General features: G+C 28.2%; 1 protein-coding gene across 3 annotated transcripts; it reads right to left on the bottom strand.

Moving 5' to 3' along the window:
- Window positions 1-1051: 1051 nt before the first annotated feature.
- Window positions 1052-17635, bottom strand: LOC107445197 (DNA-binding transcriptional regulator BolA). Of its 3 annotated transcripts, none has more exons than XM_016059542.3 (7): window positions 17288-17635; window positions 14614-14693; window positions 14485-14532; window positions 10045-10096; window positions 7597-7661; window positions 5125-5193; window positions 1052-1217 (listed from the first exon to the last, which is right to left on the bottom strand). In XM_016059542.3, exons 2-7 carry the CDS (start codon window positions 14683-14685, stop codon window positions 1140-1142), a joined length of 384 nt encoding a protein of 127 aa, XP_015915028.1. In that variant the 5' UTR covers window positions 14686-14693; window positions 17288-17635; the 3' UTR covers window positions 1052-1139. The 3 variants fall into 3 exon arrangements, with proteins under 3 accessions (XP_015915028.1, XP_015915027.1, XP_042906817.1); XM_016059541.3 differs by having other exon boundaries at window positions 17329-17634; XM_043050883.2 differs by lacking the exon at window positions 17288-17635 and adding an exon at window positions 16427-16957.
- Window positions 17636-24132: the final 6497 nt, after the last annotated feature.

Genomic DNA, 24132 nt, shown 5'->3' with positions numbered 1-24132 from the left:
AAAATAAAAAAGTCATAAATCACGAAAGTTTAAATGATAGTTCGCTCTAGAAATGATGTTCTTTTCTTTCATTTTTTTTCTTTAAAGAACACCATCCTATTATATCAGTATCTCTTTTTTGTGATTCATGATCTATATCTTGGGAGTAACTGAACGGATTTTATAAATTTTAATTTATTATCATTTAATTTATTTACGAATTTTAATTTGCGTAATGATTTACAAAATTAGAAAGAGGTAATAATTCTGCCTACAAAATGCGAGAATATCGCCTTTAATATTAGAATTAGAAAAATATTACTTTTACAATTGAAATTTTTCATACATTTTTATGCTATACTTTCTTCTGCAAACACAACGTTTCTGTTACTTTAAATGAGTAATTGTTAGAATTAAAAGTATCTTAAAGCAAAATATATTAGTGTTAGGGAAGTTTGTCGCAGAAAGCCCGAAAAAATTCTGCTACAGGTCATAATTCTTCATCCTACAAAATAATACCTAACATAACTACAGAAGTGAATTTATTAAAAACACTAGAAAAACGGTAATAGAGTATGGGGAAAAGTAGCATTTTGAATTTGAATAAAAAATCACCATTTTCTATATTTATTGTAATACAAAGTTTGTTTATTAAGAAAATAGCCAATAGAATTGTTGTTATAAAAAATGTGCAGAGTAGGGAAAAAATAGCCTATGTTTAAGTTTTAAACTATGAGAATGAAAAGTTTTACTCAAGAATGTCTGATAATCACTGCTGCAATAATGAAAATCTGCAACATCTGTGTAAGAACAAAAATTATTATATGAAACTGTTACAGAGTTTGCAAATCTTAATTGTATATTTAATGCATAAGAAAAAAAACAACAATGCTTACAGTTAGGTTTGCCTAAGTATAGGAAATAAAAACATAATTTTTAATATCAGAGTATTGAACTAAAATTTAATATTTATAGAATAACACAAGGTTACACGTTAATACTTGTTAAGTTTTTAAATACTTTTTTAGAAAACATAATGAATTGCAAAAACATTAAAAATTATAAAGCATGGTAACATTCAAGAAAATCAATTGGATTTATTTGTATTATATTTACAAAGATCTATTTTAAATTTAAAAAACAACCTAAAAAAGTAATAATTAAAGTCCAGCTCCTCCTTTGCAAGGGGGTGATTCCTTTGTTTCTACCTTGCCCTTTATTTCTGTGGGTGATATAGCCTATAAAAGTTTTCAAAAAAAAAATCAAAACAGCATTATTTAAAATTTGATTTCAAACTCATAAAATATAATTGTAAATAACACAGTGAATGTGCCAGCTTATTAAGAAATTGTGCCAACTTACTCAAAAATATTTTGAGGAAAGAGTATTTTTCAATTTCTGTTTTTGGTGCATTTTCTAAATTATGTCTTTCTTAAAGTAATTGACTTAGCGATTTGACAATATATTTTTGACACAAATAAAGGTAGAACAGTAGCAAGAACATTAGTGTTGAAATACAGTCATTGGTTACTCTTGCCCTAAATTACAGATTAGAAGAACCACGCGTGTGTAATAATATACACACAACAAAATATAAGTCCAACACCCAAAACAGAGGCTCTTTTTTAATATAGAAATATTTTATCACTCAAACCTATATAATATAAGAATTAATAACATTGATAAAAAAAATCCATTCGATCAAATTCCATTAAAAAAATTCCTCCTTTTTTTTTTCCTTTCAGAAGTTTTTTTCTTCGTGGAACTCTTAAGTATTCTGAAATTCAAATAAATCAGAAATTTTTAAGGTATTTCATTTCAAGGGAGGGTGTATAATAAGAGGCATATTAATAAAATTAATTAAAGCATTAACATGCAGATGATACTAATTCCACTGTTTCCAAATAGATAATTATTTGCATAGACTCAACATATGGCAATTATATAATCTCTATCAAACTATTCTTTACAGTTTTAAGGGCAACCACTGTTAGTTAAAATTGTACATCTTTAAATAGAAAGTGTTAACACGATCTCGATCAACGTCTTTTAAAGACCAAATGTTTTTGACGAGTTACCTCTTCATTGAACTTGCAATGTTGAGTTAACTCGCGATTGGATTATAATGTTTAGGCATGAACCAGAGATAACTGTGTCCCGGAAAAAAAATCAGGATTTCCAGATTTTTCGCTAATTGCGATCCGGAAGTTTCCGAAAATCCAAGCTCCAGAAGTTTCAAAAAATCATCGATTACATTTATGTTTAAAAATTCTTTTATATTTTATTTAAAAATACTAGAATTTATATTTAGCATCTCTTTCATTTGTATATATTTTTTCTGGTAGAATAATAAATGTGAATTAGAGATAAAAGTAAACCTATACATAATTATTCATTTAAATTATACTGCATATAATTTATTTAGAATTTCATATTTTGAAAATATCAATGATTTTAATTTATGAAGACATTAATTTTTTGAAATATGTCATTAATGATTTTACTCAAGAAATTTTTAGGTTTTTTGACTCACCCCTGACGAAATCAATATTTAGAATGTTTTACTCCATATTTAATTACAAAATGATCACTTGTGAGAATGACATTCTGTTAAAAAATATATGTTTCCAGGATATTTTATTTATTTATTTTAGAGACGTTATATGAGGGCTCACTTATTATGTCATTAAAGTCATATGTTTAAGACAACACAATAAAATTATCTTACATTTTTAAAAAATTTAAGTTTTTAGTAGAAATTTAAGTTTTTTACAGTAAAAACATTAAAAAAATAAATGTATACATTTTTTATCTAAACAATATATAAATTTTGCTTCCACTTAAAAAACACCTAAAAAAAAAGTGTTGGCAAAATCAAAGTCACACATACAATCAGTATTAATGTAACAAATTTTGATAAGATAAAATGCCAAGAAAATTGTAACAAAAATATTAAAAATCAATAATTATCTTAAACAAATTTAATAAGTAAGTGAAATGCATTATAAACTTTTAATTAAAATTATAAGATAATTAAATAGAATATCTCTAGGAATATAAATCTAAAAAAAAATGTTATATTGACAGTAAATATTGAAAAGTTAATTTTAACACAGAAAAAATGTTTGCTGAAACCGAATTCTAAAATTTTGAGAAGAAATCTATAGCAATTTAGCATGGTAATAGTAATAGAACTAGAGTGTTACATAAATTAATTAGTACAAGTTAATTAATATCACTTCTTTCTCTCTCTTTAAAAAAAACTGTTGAAAAGTAATTTTAATTAAAAAGAATAGGCAATTTTTTTTAAAAGCTGGGAAAAACCATAAACAAAAAAAGCAAAACTATATTTTTTCACAATTTATAATTTTTTTTAATAACAATATAAATAAATAGTTGTTTTCATACTTTTTTTTATAATTATATTTCTACAATTAAAACAATTTAATTTTAGGACATTAAAAAAGAGCTAAAAAATAAATGGAAAATTAACTCCTTTTTTTTGCAAAGAAAAAAAAGTATTAGTTCTTTCTTTCGCCTCTAAGAAAACTGTTGGAAAATAACTGTAATTTAAACAAAATAGAAAAATTTAAAAAATTTTTTTTTTTTTTTTTAAAAAGTTGAGAAAAACCTACCAAAGTAACCAGCCAAAGTAATATTTTTTCACAATTTATAATTATTTCTTTAATTGTATAGTAAAAATATAAATAATGATATAAATAACAACATAGTAAAAACATTGTTTTATTGTGTTTCAATTATATACTAATATTATATTATATATTAATATTATCTAATTTTCAATACATTAAAAAAGAGCAAAAAGACAAATGAAAATATAATTAGTTTTTTGAGGGGAAAAAAAAAGGTATGAGGATGAGATCTTTCTTTCTCCTTAAAAAAAATTTTTAAAAATTTGTTTTAATTAAAATATTGGAGAACTATTTTTAATTTGCTTTAAAAGTTGGAAAAAAACCCTATATGAACAAACTATATTTTTCACAATTTATAATTAATTTTTTAAAAACAATACGAAAAATAATATCATAAAAAAAATAACTGTATAATTTTTTAATAATTATGTTTCTACAATTGAAATTCCAATTTTCAATACATTAAAAAAGAGCTAAGAGATAAATGAATTTTTTTTTTTTTTTTTTTTTTACAAAAAAAGCATCAGTTCTTTCTTTCTAATTTAAAAAAAGCTATTGATAATAATCTTAATTAAAAAACAATAGACAGCTTTTTTAGTTTCTATTTTAAAAAGTTGAAATCGACAAAACTATATTTTTTCCCAATTTATAATTATTTTTAATAAGAATATAAATAAATTGCATAATAAAAATATAAATAATGACTTTAATATAATAACAATATTGTTTTTATATTTTTTTACTATTTAAATTTCTACAATTAAATTTTCAGTACAATAAAAAAGAGTTAAAACACTCATGAAAAATTTATTAGTTTCTTACAAAAAAAAAGGTTTTCTTTCTCCTTTAAAAAAACTGCTGATAAAAATTTTAATTAAAAAAATAATAGAACTATTTTTTGTTTGTTCTTAAAATTAGAAAAAAACTATACAGAGAAAAACATTTTTTTTCCAGAATACATAATTAATTTTTAAATAATAATATAAATAAATTGTATAATAAGAATATGAATAATGATATCAATACCAATATAATAAAAATATTATTTTATAATTTTTTAATAATTCTATTTTTACAATTAAAATAATATATTTTCAATATATGAAGCAAAGAGCTAAACGACAAACGAAAATTCATTTTTTTATGAAAAAAAAAGAACCAATTATTTCTTTCTTATTAAAGAAAAATATTGGAAAACAATTTTAATTAAAAAAAAAACAAAAAAAACAAAACAATTTAACTATTAATTACCTGTTTTAAAAGTTGGAAAAAACTCTATACAAACAAAACTATATCTTTTCACACTTTATAAATATTTTTTTAAAACAATACAAATCAGTTGTATAAGAACAAAATGAATAAATTCTTTACCAAGACTATAAATAACAATATAGCAAAAATATGTATATACATATATTTATTTAATGATTATATTTCAACAACTAAAATAACATAATTTTCAATGCATGAAATAAATTTAGGTATAACTTACATCTATGGATAAAGCATGAATGGGTCCTTTTAATTCAGTCTGAAGCACATCATTAACTAAGCGATGTCTCTGGAAAAAAAAATCTAACAACATTAAAAACTAACAGACAACCACAAAGTTAGAAATAAACAAAGGTTAAAAATGAAGAATACTTAGCCACTGGTCTAAGGAACCAGTAACAAAAAGGTCCATACACATTTTAATTGGTCTATTTACATATCTTTATTGTGTACAGATCATTTAAAAAAAATAATTTAATAAAATATATAAAATGTTTATAAAATATAAAATTTTTATAAAAAAAATAAGCGAATTTAATTAAATTACAATGATTACCAATGTAAAGTAGTTGTTACTACCATTAAATTGCTTTATTAATTTTCTTAGAGGAAAAATAGAGTTTAATAAATACATAGGCACAGACCAGTGAAAATGTGCACGGAATAATTATACCTTTTAGTGAGTGGACTAAATTTCTTTCATTTCTTACCCCTGCATTTAATATGGATTGGTTAGGTTATTTAATTTGTTTATCTGCCACTTTAAGTATTTTCAAATTTTGTTTTTTATTACTTTCACATTGCATTACTTTTATAAAGTTAGAATTATATCATGTTATGTTGTGTTATAATGAGCTTTAACAGAATTAATATACATACTTTTTTTTTCATCAATTGCAATATAATAACTTATTAATCACGAAAAATTATAATTTTGATAATATTATTAAGGAAATAAGAATGCAATTCTATAGCTCAACAAAGATTACATTATCAACCAATTCGTTAGTCACCACAGTGATTCCAAATCTGGACTGTTTCTCAGAAAAGTATTAATAGTGTTAAGTAATTGTTAATTTCAAATTATATAGATATTTTTTAAATGTACCATTTAGGTAAACAGCACTTAATTTAAAATTAAATTTAATATTAAAATTTAACAGTTGAAAAAATAAATTTAAAAAAATATATAAGTACAAAATATTGAAATTGGGGAAAACCATTCTAAGAAGATATCATGAAAAGAAACTATATATCAATATAAAACAGCCTTTTTTTAATAATGTCTTTTTTATTCTTTTCTTTGTTAACTTTTGAACAACATTTTACTAAATTGAATAAATAGGACTTGGAGTCAAGCAAATTTTTCATACTTCTTTGGAAAAAAAAATTTCTGACCCGTACTCTACACAGGGTATCTGTTATATTTTAGATTTTCAAATCCATTACTTTTCGTGCCTGATTCCAAGAATATTTCATGACTTAAGGAGGTTACTATTTTCTCTGACAAAAACACAACAATAAATTTAAAAAAGCATTACAGCAACATTCATTGAAATGATAGGTATAACCAAAACTGTTATACTCTGCATCTACATATTTATAGATATTAAATTTAAAAAACAGAGGAAAGAAAGAGTTGAAGCAATAAAATAGCTGGAAAAAAAAGCAAAACATTTTTTTTCTTTTTGCAGAATTATATTCTAAAAGATACTTTTCTTGTTCATCAGAAAGGAAAGAAAAACTCCTGATTTTTCTGTTTTCATTTAATAAAAAAAAATTGCCAATGACTGGCTTGCTTTCGCTAGAATTTTAAACTGATAAAAAAAAATAATAATAATAAAAATTCTGAAATCGCAGAAGTTTGAAAGATAATTTGCTCTAGAAATGATGTTTTTTCTTTCATTTTTTGAAAGGACATCATAATTTTTAAAGAACAGGAAAGAAAAAAAACATTTTATACTTTAATAAAATATGACTGTGAGTGGGGATTTTGTTAGAAATTCAGATATTTGGAACACCATGAAATTGGATTAAACATTAGATTTTTTGGCAACCTAAATCCATGACTTTCTTTAAAACAATAGTCAAAATCAAGACATTTTATGACAAACTTTGTTCAAAATTCATGACTTTCCAGGTGTGCAGCAGATACCCTGTCTACATCTAAATGACAACTTTGCAAATTTTAAAAACATTAAGACTGATTTTTGATCATTTGGTTGCACATTTAGAAGTTTTTCTTTTAAAAAATAGTTTTAACAGTACTTCATAAAAAAGGTATTATATAGCAACTTTCATACAAAACAATATTCTTTTTTTTTCTTTTAATATTAATGATACTTGTTAGTTTCAAACTTTAATCTTTTTAAACTTTAAGTGCTAATAGTTTCATAAAGTTAACAAGCATTGATAAGGACATTTGAATTTGAAAATAAATAAATAAATAAAATTATTTCATCTGGTTCAAAATTATTTTCTATTTCATTATATATAATATTTTCATCTGGTGAAGAAAAAAAATAGGAAAAACTTCATGCGATATTTTTTTAAAGTTTTAAAAAATGAAAATAATGCAAAAATTGAAAAAACTAATTCTTAAAACAAACAAAATATTCCTTAGTTAGCAGCAATGTGATAATAATTAACAAAAATATTTAAGTAAACTAGGAAACAAATTTTAAACTTTTACCTGAACCAATCTCTTTCCCTTGAACATTTCTGAAACAATTGTTACCCGAATATGAGAAGCTGATCCTAAAAATAAAAAAAAAGTTATATTAAAGCTATTAAAAGATCTATGCAGCATGTGAGACATAATTCAAATGATAAAAATAAAAAACACTTAAAAAATTTCCTTACCATTCTTAGTACAGTAGGATAGCTTTATAATGCAAACTTTAAAACATGAATACTTTATGTTTTGTGTGACATAGATTGTTTCAGATACTTGCCTACTGAACATGTCAATAGAAAGGGTGTAAAAAAATAATAAATAATTGGAATTTGCCAAATATCTCGAGAAATATATTTTAAATAAAAAAAAAAGTGGAAATAGATGAATTTAATATTTTTTAAAAGCTATCCAATGATACTGTAGTGCATCCAACACTACAAAAATATAATTCCAATTCACTTGTATATATAAGACATGTGAACTCGATTCTATGGTGGGATACCTTTTCATAGATGAAGGTTGACATCTATTCTTCCCACCTTCGCTGCCTACTTCAATGGATGGTCCATATTGAATAGTTGACATTATCCACCTTCTCGCGCTACTCGATCACACACAACGTATACACTCTACTGCTAAAGGCAACATAAGAGGAACCGTGAACTTAATACAGCTCTCAGGATCAGCACTCAAAAAGTGTGCTCTTAATACAGCAGTCCCGGCTTCTCGCAAAACAGAAAATGAATCGACAAGTGGTAATTGTTCATCGAATTCTATCACAGATCTGGTGGGGGAGTACTGTACTACTACAAAAATAGAATTCCATTTCACTAGTTATTAAGACATGTTAACTCAATTCTATGGTGGAGTTTCAGAGAAGAAGGTTGACAGTGTCGAAAACAATACCAACCTCAATCTTCCATCCCAACCCCTCAGAGATATCTGGTTTGAAATCTTAAATATGAATCCCCTTTTATATTGCAAATTCTCAAGAGAAAAGAAACCTATGCATTTTGTCTCAGAGATAATTAAAGTAGGGTACAACTTCTTTAAAATAATGGGGGGGAAAATATTTTCAGTATTTTTTTTTGAAATTTTTTTAAAAAAAATCCTTAAAAACATTTAAAACAAGTCTATATTTATATTCTTAATCTGATGGGTTTTGAAATACACCATTTTAAACAACTTGTACTCCATTTAAATTTACAACTCCTCAGTTAAGTAAAATGCAAAAACCTTTGAGTTACTTTTTTCTAGAGAATCTAAAAAATTGGGTTTCACATTTAAGAAAAATTGAGATTCATATTTAAGAATTCAAAGTTTCACCAAACCTGCCTCCAGGGGAGTGGGGCAGAAGTTTGCATCACTGAATAGCTTTTATAAAATAAATATTTTAAAATAATTTCTTAATATTCGAAGCCGCCTAAAAATACAAAAAGATGAATTTTAGTATTTATCATTTATAGAAAAAAATTGAAATTAGAGCATTAAAATAAAAATTGAGAATATTAAAATAAAATCTAACAAATTTATAAATTTTTGTTTACTTTAAAGATAGTACGATAAAAGTGGTTCAAGGTTATGTGGTTTATAGAATTGCATTATATAGATCTCCTACTGTGATTATAAGCTCAACACTTGTTTGGAAGTTTATTTTGTAAAATAGGGTGCAATGTGGAATCAGTTAAAAAAAAAAAATTGGCTTAAATTTTCGGTCTTAATTTAATAAAAAATAATAATTTAATAAAATTAATTTAATAAAAAATATCGGTCTTAATTTTTTACGTTTTAAAGTGTTATTTATGTGTTAACAGGGTAGGTCACGTAAACTAGATTAAATGTATTTTTTTTTGCATCAAGGTGACTACAAACTCTCACAAAATATTGCCTGAATTTTCCAGACTGATTTTGTCAAATTTCCCCGATGTTTACAAAAACTTTTAGCTATTGCTAGTGCGTAAAATACATTTCAAATCACTAATCCTTGCTATTAAAATTGAATATAATATTTTATTAAATAATTATTCTAATGCCAAATATTTTTTTTTGAAAAAAAAAAGAAAAAAGAATGGGACATCGTGGTATTTAACACACAAATTAATTCATTTTTTCAGACTTTTTAAGTATTTTAATTAAATTTACTGATTTTTCCAGATTCATAATTGCCCCAAGTTTCAATGTTCTATGATCATCCTTTCTTTGACTTAGACGGTTCCAGGTTAAGAGTTTTTTTTAAAAATAAAAACGCCCTTTTAGGGTTTTTAAAGGAGAGAAAGAAAAATTAAAGAAAAACAGGGTATAACTATAACATTTTATATATTCAGCAAAATTCTCCATAACCAATTTCTGGAACATTGCTACATTAACTGATATAAAAATTATTCCAATAAACTATATTAAAAAATACAAATAAAATGAATTCCAAAAACATTCTGAAGATAACAAATTCATATATTAACTCACCTCTAGGTACATTATGTCTTGCACTTTCATTTATAACCTCAATGTATTCAGGCTAAAAAGAAAAAACAAACATCACTTTGGAAGACAAATATCGGATATGCAATAAAAATAAAAAAATTCACAATACTTTTCCTCCAAAACCAATATTTAGCTCCAAATTTATGTTCCCATATAATATAATTTTTTTTTTCAAGTCAACCACAAATGTAGGTAGTTTAAAAGGCATCGCTAGAACTGTTGCTAATGGAAATGAGTTCAATGAAGCAATTTCTGATAAGTAAGATGTATGAGGTAAAACATCCCAGTCTTTGATTGCTTTCCTGTTATAAGGTGTTATCTTACAGATCCTTTTCTGCTTCTGAGACAGACTTTTGCAACACTTTGAGTGTGATGGTCAGACACTCTCTAGGAATTATCCATACTGCTAGTAATTAAGTATGAAGGATTCATTTTTTAGATGCATGAAATATATAAATGCATCTAATACATACATATGAATCTTGATTTCTAAAGAGTCGGCCTCTCTAAAACCTAATAAACATACTTTATTTAACTCAATAAGTCATTATTTAATATTACAAACAAGGTTATAACATTTCTTCTCGATTGGAAATAAAATTAAAAGAAATAAAATAGAATGAGTAAATTACTACGAATTAAAAAACCTCTTTTTTGAAAAAATTAAAAATGCTTCCTTTGAAATGCAATAGAAAATGACATTGGATTAGAAACCTATTTTGAATAATGTTGAGTAAAGTAAATTGAATCAAAAACTGTTTTTCATAATGCAAGTTAAAAAAAACCCTATTTTAATTTAATGATTCTTTGGTTTGATTCAGAGAATTTTTGGTCCACATGAGCAAAGGCAAACATTATTTTACACAAAATCAGGGGTGCCAAGATGGGAGGTCGCGGCAAACTCCCAAAGATTTTCACCATTCGGTAAGTTTAGCTTGGTCATTCAGCATATTCACGAAATTTCCTTTTCTCTCTCTTTAATTTTAGAAAGCACGATTAAATGAGTTGAGATTATATTGCAGTGTGCGTCTACCACTACAAAGAATACAATTCTCTAGTAACATGTTAAGACATGTTAACTCAGTTCAATGGTGGGGTACCTTTTCATAGATGAAGGTCGACAACTACTAGCCCTGCATGGGTGACCCGGATGTGGTGTGAACCCTGACAGAAAGTCCCATTTCATTTTGTACATGCCTACTTTGACAGATGATCCCCATTGAACAGTTGATTGGCTACTTGTGACATTATCCACCTCCTAGCGCTGTTGCTACTCAGTCTTGATCACACGCAACATCGGCCTGTATACACTCGATTGCTAATGGCAACACGGTCGTGAACTCAATACAGCTCTCAGCATGTAAAAGTACTGAAAAGTATGGTGCTCTTAATACAGCTCTCTCAGTTTCTCATAAAACAGCAATGAATCAACTAGTGGTATCCATTCATCGAATTTTATCACAGATAAAATTCTGGCAGGGGAGTACTGTAGTGTATCTACCACTACAAATATATAATTCCAATTCACTAGTATATAAAAACATGTTAACTTGATTTTTTGTCGTGATTCCTTCTCATAGATGAAGGTTGTCATTGTCGATAACAACAACACACATCGTTATTAATCCTTTTTAGCAATGATAAAAATATGCAAAAGTATCAATTGCACAATTCTTAATATTTTCCTCAATAAATTAAATAAACTCCTCGACTTAGAAAAGCCCATTTTTTCAATGATTTGCCATGGGGTTCCTATTTTTGAATGCAAACGAGCCAATTCAGAATCAATCAGAAATTGAGAGACAAGAAATCAAATAGCTCATTTTAAAAAAAACCTAGAACATTTCTTTTTCAAAAAAGACAAATTCTAAAAGTGTAACAGTCACTAGGTAATTACAGATTGGTTGATACTATAGATGAAAGTTGCTCTATGTTTAAAAAAATGATAAATTGTAATGACATATAAATATACATTTAATTAGGTAATTATCATGAACAAGAAAATTTTAAAACAAATTTATTAAATAATGAAAAATGAGAAAGATTGCTTATTTATAATTTGGTCAAATTAAGAATTTCATTCGGCCTAATGGGAATTTCCTCCCTCCGAAAAATGTAAGTTTGCGGCACCCCTGTACAAAACAATAATTAGCAAAGTTTAATTAAATCTTTAATTAAATATAAAACCCAATGATTTTCATAACTAATTAATCAATAAAACATTTAGAGGAAATGTATTCTAAACATATATTAGGGTGCGTAGCCAAATTTTTTAACAAAAAATAAACTCCTTTTAAGTGCTTTTTAAGCACATGAAAAATATTTTTGAGCACTATATACATTAACAAAATGGAAAATAATTTATAAAGACTTTACATGACCATGATAAAATGACTAGTTTCTGACAAAGAACTCTTTTCCTGATTATATTAGCCGTTATAAAATAGATCGAGAGATTTTTCATTTCGATATCAGAGGGGGGAAAATGAAACTTGAAATCTAAAATATCTTGCAAAATGCAGCAGAGTTGCACGTGAGAAAGCAATAATCTCACTGAACCCAACTCAGTGAACCTAACTTCATCAAACATGTAAAATGATTAGCGCTTTCATACGCTATAGACCGATGGCAAGCTGAAATAGATTGTTGAATGAATTGTGAAAACGCTAAATAGAACAATGTGAAAAGCATGGTTTTGCATAATATGGTAAAAATAGCATAGCATAACATGGTAAAAAAAAAATTCTAATTTTTGAAAAGGAAAAATCAAGCACTTTTTAAAAACACCCAAAGAAAAAAGTACTTTTAAGGGCTTTTAAAAAATGAAAATCGAAAATAAGCACTTTTTTAAAATGGTATGCACCTTAATACATGCTTTCAAACCGAGTTTTACGAGAAAAAATAAATAGAAATAAAATATGCTTAGAGTCAAAAAAGTTTACACATTGGGGTCTGCATACTCTAGAACAGTGGTTTCCAGCGAAGCTTTTTTCTTTTTGGCCCGCGAACTAAATTATATTAGTTGTCATTTTTTTGCGGACAATTTTCGTAAAAAATCTATATGGGTTTAAAATACTTTTCTCATTAATAAAAACCTAATTTCTTTATTTCTGTGAAATTTAACATACCAACGGTGCAAAAAAAACTTATTTCTCTGGTTTTGCATATAGGAAAATATTTATTCAAATACAAAAATAATCGTCCATGTTGCTCTCCTTTATTTCATTTTTTTGTATTTTGTGAATATAATTTAGCACGTGTGTATCAGAAATTTTCTCGAAGAAATTCTCCATTTTAACTTTTTCAAACCACTCATTTTGGACGAAAATATTTACACACACATTTGTAAATTTTAAATTTAAAATGTAAATATCTATTCTCTGGTGGTAGCAGCAAACAAACCTCAATTTTCTCATTGAACATTTAGTGTGGTACTATGTAAGTTGTAATACCAACCTTTTTAAAGTTTTATATCTTAACAATTAGATATCTGTTGCACATTAATTGTTTAATACATAGGTGCACATTAAAGTTATTGGAGCCTGAATTTTTTAATACACAATTAAATATTTTTAAAAATCTACTTCTTATTTTAATTTGTAATTCAATACTTTTGCTTNATCAGATTTTATTTCACTTCAAACATAAAAGAGTCCTACATAAAATTTTGATAAAGTTGCGGCCCGCCATTTGATTTGTGTTTTTAATTGTGGCCCCTGGAATCATGTAAGTTGGAAACCCCTGATCTAGAAGTTACTTATCAATTATGGAGGCCAGGGAACCAAGTTTCTTAACATGTAAGAACAACGCCAAATTCTGGTTTTTCTGGTTATTCCACCTGGGTGTATCAAATTATGCAATCATTGATAACAATGTAAGTCGAGTACAAAAATATTGCAAACATTACTGATAAATATAATCATAAAATATGATAAAATCTTGACTACTTTCTATAAAAAAAGTAATATCATGAACATTGTACAAAACAATAATTATTAAGTATAATATAGCAAGATTCCTATTTCTTTTTTTTTTTTCCCGAAGGGGGGAACAAAAGTATTCCAATGTAAAAACAGATAACATTAGTTAAATAAGAAAAATATTGAGATAAATTTTAAATATCAGTTTTTTTTTAACAATACACTGCAATATTAAAATTCTTAACTTATCTAATAAAAGTTATACAAACCAATATTTGATTTGACAACAACATGAAAAAATAGTATCCTATAGAACTTATCCTTCAAACATAAATTACAAAGGGACCTTTTTTAATTAAAAGTCACGTATAATAGTATATACATATAGTATAGACATATTACAACTAAAATTACTGCTATCTTACTTTTTTTACTACTTACAATGCATCTGTAGCAATTCAATTAAGAGAAAAATTATTATTTTTATATGCCATAGTTTTACCTTCAATGCATCTGTTAACTTCTTCTTTACAACATTTTCGACGAAATCCTACAAATGAATATAAATAAAAATTGAAGAAAACATGAATAATCCTATCACAAACAAAGAAGTTATAACAATTGAAATTACCTCAGCTGAAGTAGTGTTTGTACATAAATTTTTTTCAAGGATTCTTGGGTGGAAAGCTGTTCTCCACTTCATAGGCAATGCTGAAAAAGAAAATACAAAATTAATAAGAAAATCTAACACACACTTCTTCTATTAAAAAATACTTATTCTTTCAACAAAGTAAAATAAAATCAAACAGACTACCAACAGTTCAAAAAAATAGATGAAAGAAGAAATTACCAGCAAAATTATTTTTGATTGTAAAAGTCAAAAGAAGGCTTCTAGCAATTAAAAAAAAGATGTTTGAATGCATTTAAAGATTTAAAACAAATTTTTTTAATCAAATCAAACAATTCTAAAAGTCAAATAAGGGTAACTGATAAACATTAAATATGCTTATCAACTTACCTTAACCCGAAATTTGTACCATTTCATTGATTACAGAAAAATCCAGTATTTTTGCCTTTTAAAGACTCTTGCATGAGCAAAGGCTAACACCGGCACACAGAGCTGTAGTTTATTCTTTCGGATCCTACCAGTTAACGGCCATGGCCAGCAATTTTATTTGAAAGGGAAAATAACAATATGGCTATATTACGATTTTACATACTGCATAGTATACGGAAGAAAAAAGAATGCATTCATGGAAAATGTATGGTGATATATAAAACATAAAGATTGATTTTTTTTATTATTGTTCTAAATGATATATATAGGTATATAGTTGTTTTTATTTTTTTTACAGCAAAAGTACTTGATTCTACAACAATGGCTCCTAAGATTGAAGTTGTAAAACAAAAAAAACAAAAATTACAAAAAGATAAAACAATAATATAAACTTTATAACAATAAAAACAGGAAGAACAATAAAACATGGAAAGACAAAAGCAAATGCATAGCAATGATAGATTTGGAATTATGTTGGACAATAAGCTGTACATATGTTTGAAATAATGTTTTGCTGGTAGAGTTCATAATTGCATAGTAAAATACTTGTTTGTAAGTTAGATACCTACACAATTACAAATCATAGAGACCAATAATGTTGCGTGGCCATGCTTGACAGTACTTTATAAAATCATCAAAATATATCTAAAAGCAATACTTAAAATACATCAAATTGTAATAGATATATATTCATTTATTTCCTGGTATATCCTCCATGCATTTATACCAGGATATATATATATATTCCTTTTGCTCCGACTATACAAAAGTTTTTGCCTCAAGCTAGGAATAAAGTGTGTGGAGGGGGGTATTTCCCCCACTTCTTCTACTTTCATTAAATTAAAGTGTTTTAAAGACCACAAAACTAAGGTCAGTAGTGAAAAATGCTATTTTCTGCTTTGCAGATGTGACCAGCTATTGATAATATGCAAGTTTATCGAATATGGAGATCATTCATAATAATACATTCATAATTTTAATGACTGAATATTGAGACTATTACCGGTAACATAAAATTTTACACACTGATAATATTATTGTTGTAGAGTTTTGAATTTTATTTGGGTGATGAAAGAATTGAAAAATGTAAATATTCTTTAAAGATAATTTTAATAAGATTGTGATGTTAAAATTCACCACTGAACAGTTATATAGACCAATGCAAGCGGCCTACACACGGTCCTGTAACCCCAAATTTCCCCACAGCTAGGAGAAGGGTGACAACAAGTTCAGAGTGCGATTTTACTTATAAGTTTAGACTTTTTGCCCGCATAAGTTGGGAGCCATTTTAGTGACATGGCTCAAAGTCTGATAGGTAGGTTCAAAGGCTATGGATTTCAAGATTAATTACACACAATTTAGAATTAACCCACAATTCTAAACTTACCACGAGATAGAAAGTTTTCAAAATAAATTTCATAAATGTTAACACATAATATGAATTCTTGACTCCGTATAAGCTAACCTCTCCAAATGTTATTTTCACAATTTGACTGCTTTTGATCAAAAATTTCATTGTGTACACTTTTGTCAATCTTTTTACAAAAAGAAATCGCCAAGAATATTTTTTACTGACAATTTCCGTGATGAACATATTTCTTAATTGATTACAATTTTTTGTGATGATGATGTTCACAAAGCTTTGTTGACAAGAAATTTAAAAAGCACAGATTGTGACAATCTTTTAGTAGCCTCTCTGGAGCAAGTAATTATATACAGCGAAACCAGTTTAAAATAGACCACCTCTGTGTGTTGATAATCTGTCTAAAATTATTTTCAGGAGTACAAGAACTGGATAGTAGAACTTGGCAAATTCTATAGTAAAAACGAACTTTTTTTTACTCTTTATTACCCGGAACAACTGAGTACTTTGAGCTTATATCTGATCAGAATAACTTTACATAATTGATTCTTGCATAGATATAAGATTTTAATTAATTTTATAACAAAAGTACGGATTATTTTTCTTTCCTATTTCATAAAAATCATTCAACAGTCTTATGGTTAGTTAATTATTTCGAAGAAAAAAAATCATTCATAAAAAAGTTGCTCATTTTACACTTTTCACTGAAATAATACAATAAGTGAATAAACATTATATTTCTACAAAAATATCGAAATTCAGTGATAGGGAAACCTGAACTGAAGAACGACTAACTTTGATAAGGTAGTTTTAACAAAATACATAAAAATTTCAAAACACTTAATTTAGTCTGATGTATGAAATATATATTTTAAGATGTCATACTTCTTAAATAATAAATATAGAATATAAAATATGAAAGGCACCTAACAATCTCAGATGTAGAGCCATTATAATTAAAAAAAATTCGTTGGCTTTAACACAAATAAACAAAGTTATCCGAGGAGAAAAAAACTAATTCTGCTCATTAGTACTCGCTTTGTTACTAATGATCTTGCTTCAAGAAAACTGTGGTTGGCTTTGTCAAGCAGGCCGCTAATACTCATGCGTCGCAGTTTTCGCATAAATCCACGCGGATTTTTTTAAGTATGCAGAACTCATATTACAAAAATAACAAATAAATAGGTAGGTAGGTTCTTCATTTACGTCGTACTAGAGCTACACAATGGGCTATTGACGACAGTCTGAGTAACTTCCCTGAGGATGATCCGAAGACATGCCATCCCAATTTTGATCCTCTGCCTCAGTAACCGGAAACATGTGCGCGAAATAATGAGTAAATAAAAATAAGGAATAAATATAATAAATAAATTAAAATAATAAATAAGAAAAAAGGAAAACAAAGAAGAAAAAAAAAGATTTTTATTTTATTAATGTTGGGGGAAAAAAATAATTGCTTCTTTAGTAATTAAAAATATGCAATAATTTCCTACTACATAAGTCCCGCAGTGGACTTATCGTTACGACACGGTTCCCAACAGATCACCGAAATCAAGCATCACTGGCTGCGGTCAGTGTGCGGGTGGGTGACCACTTGGATCAGTCTGCGTAGGGACCGAGGGTGTGCGGTATTGTCCTGGTTAAACTGTGCTACCGTAAAGTGCTCGACTTCGCGCGCAGGTCGTCGGGCTACCGAAGCGGGGGTGCCATCCCCTCTGCAGAGGATCAAAATTGTGATGGCATGTCTTCGGATCATCCTCAGGGGTGTTTCCCAGACCGTCGCCAATAACCCATTGTGCAGCCCTAGTGCGATGTAAATGAACTACAACAACAACAACCGACTACATAAAATTTTTAAGAGTTCTTTTATAATTTTAAATCCAATACAGAAGACAAGGGAACTGCTTGATCAAGTATTAAGAGATATTAGCCTTCGTGGATGACTTTCTGATGGAACTAACCAGCATTTGCCTTACATGGAGAGGAAAAACTTCCTCTGTTAGACTGACAGCGAAGACAGTTAGTCTACTACTGCATATGTTTAACGTCTGCACTAGGGTCGGTACGAGCCGGGTGCGGATAGGGCCTGATTATCGCCTAGACCCAATAGGCACGGATCTACCTAAGAAGCACCCAATATCGATCGATCTCGAAAAAACTTAGCTTACGACGTCGATCGATGTTGTTCCAAAACGCCGATCTATGTAAAAACGTTAGATTTTTTCAATATTGTACGACATTGTAAAATTGTTATGGATTGATATTTCAATAACGCCGTAGAATATCCAGTTTGGAAAAAAAAAATAAAATTAAAAAAAAAAAACATATTTCATGGCGTCTATAGATACAGTAGAATGTCGATGAATATTTTCATAACGTTATTCGTACAACAAATATTAAGAGCATTTAAAGATGCGGCCGATCGATAATTTTGATACGCTGTTTAAAAATTTTTTTCCACGGGTATTGTAGGATACAGGTACATGTCTGTTAAGTTTTTTATTTCGCGAATTGCACTTCAGATTTTATTTCGCTAATTGCACTCCAGGCTGTACAGTTGCAGATTCGATTAATTAGATTTATAATGAGTAAAAAAAAAAAATCCATCGATTTATATTGAGCAAAATTTGTTCAGGTTATCTTAAAAAGAGCTACATGCTGTGCTCAGCCTATGCCTATTTAACGATAAGCATTCTGCAAAGTAGTGAGCAAAGATTTCATATTGTTTTTAACATTGCCTTAGAATAAAATACAATCTGCAAGTATTTAAGTCATTCTTTAAAAGTACAGGGCGCATAGCCAGATTTTTCAACAAAAAATAAGCACTCAAAAATATTTTTAATCAGTTTCCAAAAAAAAAGAAAAAATGTAATTAAAAAATAATAAAATTAAAAAAAAAATATATATAATAAGAGAAAAATAGGTGAATAGGAAAGAGTGTGAGCACTGTAGATGGAATGTAAGAGGCGAATATTAATGTAAGTCATGATAATTATTTTCAGCTCAACTAAGATATATAAATCAAAATTAAAGATTATGTACTTGTTTTAAAATAGCCACATTTTACATGTATGTAAATTAGTTTTCTTATTTTTTAGTATTTGCTATGCACATTTGATCTTCAGACAGGATTCAGTCACTGAATTTTAGTACTTTAATATATTGCACAACAGCACTTAAAACTCAAAAAAATATTATGCGTTTAATAAAATTTGCCCTTCTGATATGAATGTGCTTTGTAATATAGAAGGTGTGAATGCAGAGGAATAAAACAAAAAGTAGCTATGAATATTTTATTTGAATTAGTAAAACAAATTGGCACATTTTTGGGTCTCCAAGTCTAAAGAATTGGTCACATCAATTATCTTAGGCTTTCGTCCTTCCCAATCAGTGGCTGTAGCCAGTACCTTCCCAAGTTTTTCCGCAAGCTCTTGGCCTCAAAGCGTCTGAGAACTGTAGCTGGAAGCAAAACATTGAGTAATGTTAATAACATTTAAAAAATAAAAACTGAAAGACTATTTAACAAAACACAATTTATTAATGAGTATATACTTTGAGAGCTGAATTGAATGAAGGATCAAAAAAGCTGTATTAGACACTGTTTGGTAAAACTGTCTGAATATTTAAGCTGTATCTTTGATCAAATAATAAATTCTTTAGCAACCAAAACTACTATAATAGAAAGTTTATCAGCTTTAATTGTATTTCTTAATTTTCAATTTTACTTCTATGTATTAAAGAACATTCTCTTAAACTAATGTGAATCAGAAAAAGTATTGAAGTTGAAAATAAGATTTATTTTTAAATTTTAGATCTGATATTGATTACTTATGATTGCGTATACTTATGGTTGCGTAAAAGCTCAAACTTATTATAAATGCACTGCATTTACAAATGCATTCAATTCTTTGATGTATTCGGTTTTTTTGTTTGTTTTTTTCCCTTCTGCGAAATTACTTTTTTTTTTGTGATCAGATCCAAAAACTATTGATCTACAACCGTGTGGAAAATTAAGCTTTTCAAGCCTCTCACTTTTTTGGTTTGGATTTCTGAAACTTTTTTGCAATATTTGGTTTCCTTTACATGGAAACAAACCTTTATTTTGTATTTTTCAAATAGAGAGAATCTCTTCCTAGCATTATTTTTAAATTAAATTTATTTATGATGCTGCCTTTAATTACAGCTTGCAAAGATCGACTGATGAGATATATTAATACAGATTAAAAAATTGTGAGTGGTGCATACATGAAAAATCCTGAATAAACTTAGAAAGGTTTAACTGCAAATTAATGTTTGTAAAATTTAATTCTAAATTGTTATTCAGATTAAAAACTTTTTTTTCTTTCCGATAAGGAGGGATACACCGGTTTTAAAAGGGTTCACTCAACCATCCATAAACATTTAAAGGAAAGATTTCTTGTTTTATAATCCTCGTTGAACAGGTAATTTCATCATACGTAGCCTTGTCAATTTGAACCCAATTCAGAAGACAAGAGATCGGCCTTCGTGGAGGTCTTTTTGATGGAACATTTGAGTGACATGGGGAGGAAAACCACGTTTAATCTGACGGTAAGGGGGCCCGTCTACCACTGAGGATATTTCATGACAGTACTGTGGTCGGTGCAAGCCGGAATTCGTATTGGCCAGCCATCGCTGGGATCCGGTTCACCTCATTGGAAGGCAAGAAATCCGGAAGATCCGATCCGGAAGACAAGAAAACTTCCGGATCCCCCAGATGTATTGATTTGCTGTGGGAGGACTCGACAGATTTAAAGTCCGTCGGAGCAGTGTTTTTCAGTCTTGTTTGAAATAAAGAAAATGTTTTCAATCATTTTTATCCTATGATTTACAGCTTCTTTAAATTTGGCACATCTATTTATTCTGTTTCACGCACCTTTGTTTACAGTTCAGAGAATAGATCATCCTTCTAATGGCGTTTCATATCTAAGTATTGAGTACGTGATGTCCATTTTTTTCTTCCTTCTGATTGGGTGCAATTTGACCGATTTTGCGTCATTTTAAAATGAAGCTCTACGTTAAATCAACACTATGACATTTATCCAATACAACATAAGATGACGCGAGAGTTCCAATGTCTTATGAGTATACATTTCAGTAAACAAGTGGAATAACCTTCGGTCACTCTTTGGACATCTGCAAACACATTTATCTCAATTTATTAAAACGTTTGAATGACGATAATTTTAATGAATACTACGTAATATTGAATGTTACTCTTACAAATTAATTTTAATGCAAAAATGGATTGCAATGAAGAATGGGAGAGTCATCAAAAGTTTATTTATTCATGCTCATACTTACAACGTTTATTCTCACTCCACACATAGATTCACACAAAGTGTCTGATTAAAATATCGTCTGCTCTAATTAATGAACCTACCCCGACAAACAAATAAGATTGAGTTCCAGAACGATCATTAGATCAAAAGCTATATACAGTTTTCTCAAGAATAATTAGAATTCACGGAAATCTCTTCATTTTATATTTTGTTGGCTCTACTCATGATTAACTCCTTGCAATTTTGAAGATCTCTCTTGGCCTTCGTAGAGGACTTTTTAATGTGTGTTACATGGAGGTTAGGGCAAAGGGATTCTAAATCTACTAAATATTAAAGTGATAGACTTTTAATAGTTATTTTTAGAATAAAAAATAAAGACGAAAAATATAGGCGAATACGCCATCAGGTGAGAAGACCGGTTTCATGCCTTTCTCCCTTCCTCTTTTAAGTGTTATAGGAATGTACTACGATGTTTTTTTCTTTTCTTAATATTTTTCGTTTTTAAGTAATAAAAATAATTTTTAAAATTTCCCTGTTGCCTTCTTTTAGAATGCAGTTTTCAGTTCCATATAGTTTCCTAACTTAAAAGATTTTAATATTTATATGAAAATCAAGACAGAAACTAATGTAATTTCTTCTTCTATGACTGTCCGCACGCTAATGGGGAAAGCATGCGAAGAGTTGCCGTAGGTAGAGAGTTCTGCTCGAGGCCACATTTCGATCGCCAGTATACGATGGGGATTGCGAATTAGTACTTCAAAGAGGAAAAACTAAAATGAAAAGATTATAGAAGCGAGTAGCATGTTTGGCGGAAAGTATAAAGCTATCAACTACTCGCAATTTCCACCAGCAGTAATTTGATTGACAGATTTTGGTGATATCCGTTTACTCCAATTATAAATTTCAGATATCGTTTTTGTTTACTCCTCTCTTCAAATTAATTTGTTAACCCGTGGTTATTTTTTTTTTGGTTTTAATTTTTTATAACACCAGTCATAAAGATTAAATTTCTAATAAGGTAGGTTTATTTGCGTCACAATGGGAGATGGAAACATGCCTGAAGACATCTCAATTTTGATCCTCTGCAGAAGGGGTCGCTCCCCTTCTTTGGTAGCCAGACGACCTTTACGGTACCGCACACCTTCGGCCCCTAAGCAGAGTGGACACCCACCCGCAGCCGTGTCGTTACGATTCTGCGATTTCTAATAAAATAAAAGAGATTACTTCAAAAATATGGAGTAACAATTGTTAGGAAAAAATCAGTGGTTTGGAGTCTTTCTTTGAGCCCTCGGATGGTCCGTCTTGTACCCTTCTTGGTGTGTGTGAAATTCGGCTCAAGCACTGTCCACATCGTCTGACCGGATTCAAAATTACGTGGCATTCCTACCATGGCCATTAAAAGACCTGAAAATGGGGCTTTTTCACGGTTGGGTGATGATGCAGGCATTAAAGAAAATCAATCGAACTTAGTCATTTTATTTTTTTCTTTATCAAAAATCTGATTTTTTTTTCTTTGCTGGTTTAAAAAAAAGTACCCTTTTTAATTTTTTTTCAAATGACACGAAGATGAGATTGAAAGTTACAGAAGAAAGACATTATATTAACATCTAGTATTTTTGAAGATGAAGGGGAAAAATGGTCCGTGAAAACTGATTTTGAGAAAAAATGGGAAGAAAAAAAAATTTCGAGGTGGGAAGAAATCAATTTTTTACAACACGGTACATATTCGGCATGTAATAACCCTCGAAGACGTTATTGATTTCTCAAAGCCATAAAATTCAACTATCCATTATCCAATAATTTTTGTAAAAAATGGACATAAGCCGTTCATTTCCCCATGATCTCCATTTGTTACCAACAAATTATGAAATACAAGCATTCCTCCATTCAATAGTAAGGTATTTAATAGAATGCCTAACGATTTTTACGCAAAGTATGAAATAAGACAACTATTTTCCAATGCGCTGTATGGATTAAAAATTTATTCTATAGAATGACAAATCTTGTTTTGACACACTATGGAAAAAATGCTACGCTAAAGAAATTGCCATTTAAACGACGTTCAATTCTCAAAAGTACAGATGATAGATATTTAAAAAAAAAAAATAAAGCTGGGATTAAGAAGACTCATCATATATTCTGCCGTTTTCCTGTAGTATGAGGTATTTTATGGTTTGCCTGCTCGGCATTCTAAACTGATTCTTTTCACTTTGGCCTTCTGTAGAAATGATGAGAGACATCCAGTTAAGGCATTTTATAAAATGATTAAGTTTGTGACATTCTATTAAATGATTAGGTATTCTATTCCATAGATTGATTTTTAAATGTCTATTTCTGCAAAAGTAATTTTGAAATTTGATATAATTTCAAGTAGTATTAGACATAGCTGCTTATATATATATATATATATATATATATATATATATATAT

The sequence above is a fragment of the Parasteatoda tepidariorum genome, chromosome 6 (genome assembly GCF_043381705.1).
Source record: "Parasteatoda tepidariorum isolate YZ-2023 chromosome 6, CAS_Ptep_4.0, whole genome shotgun sequence".
Taxonomy (NCBI): Eukaryota; Metazoa; Arthropoda; class Arachnida; order Araneae; family Theridiidae; genus Parasteatoda; species Parasteatoda tepidariorum.
This window is presented reverse-complemented; position numbering and strand designations above follow the sequence as displayed.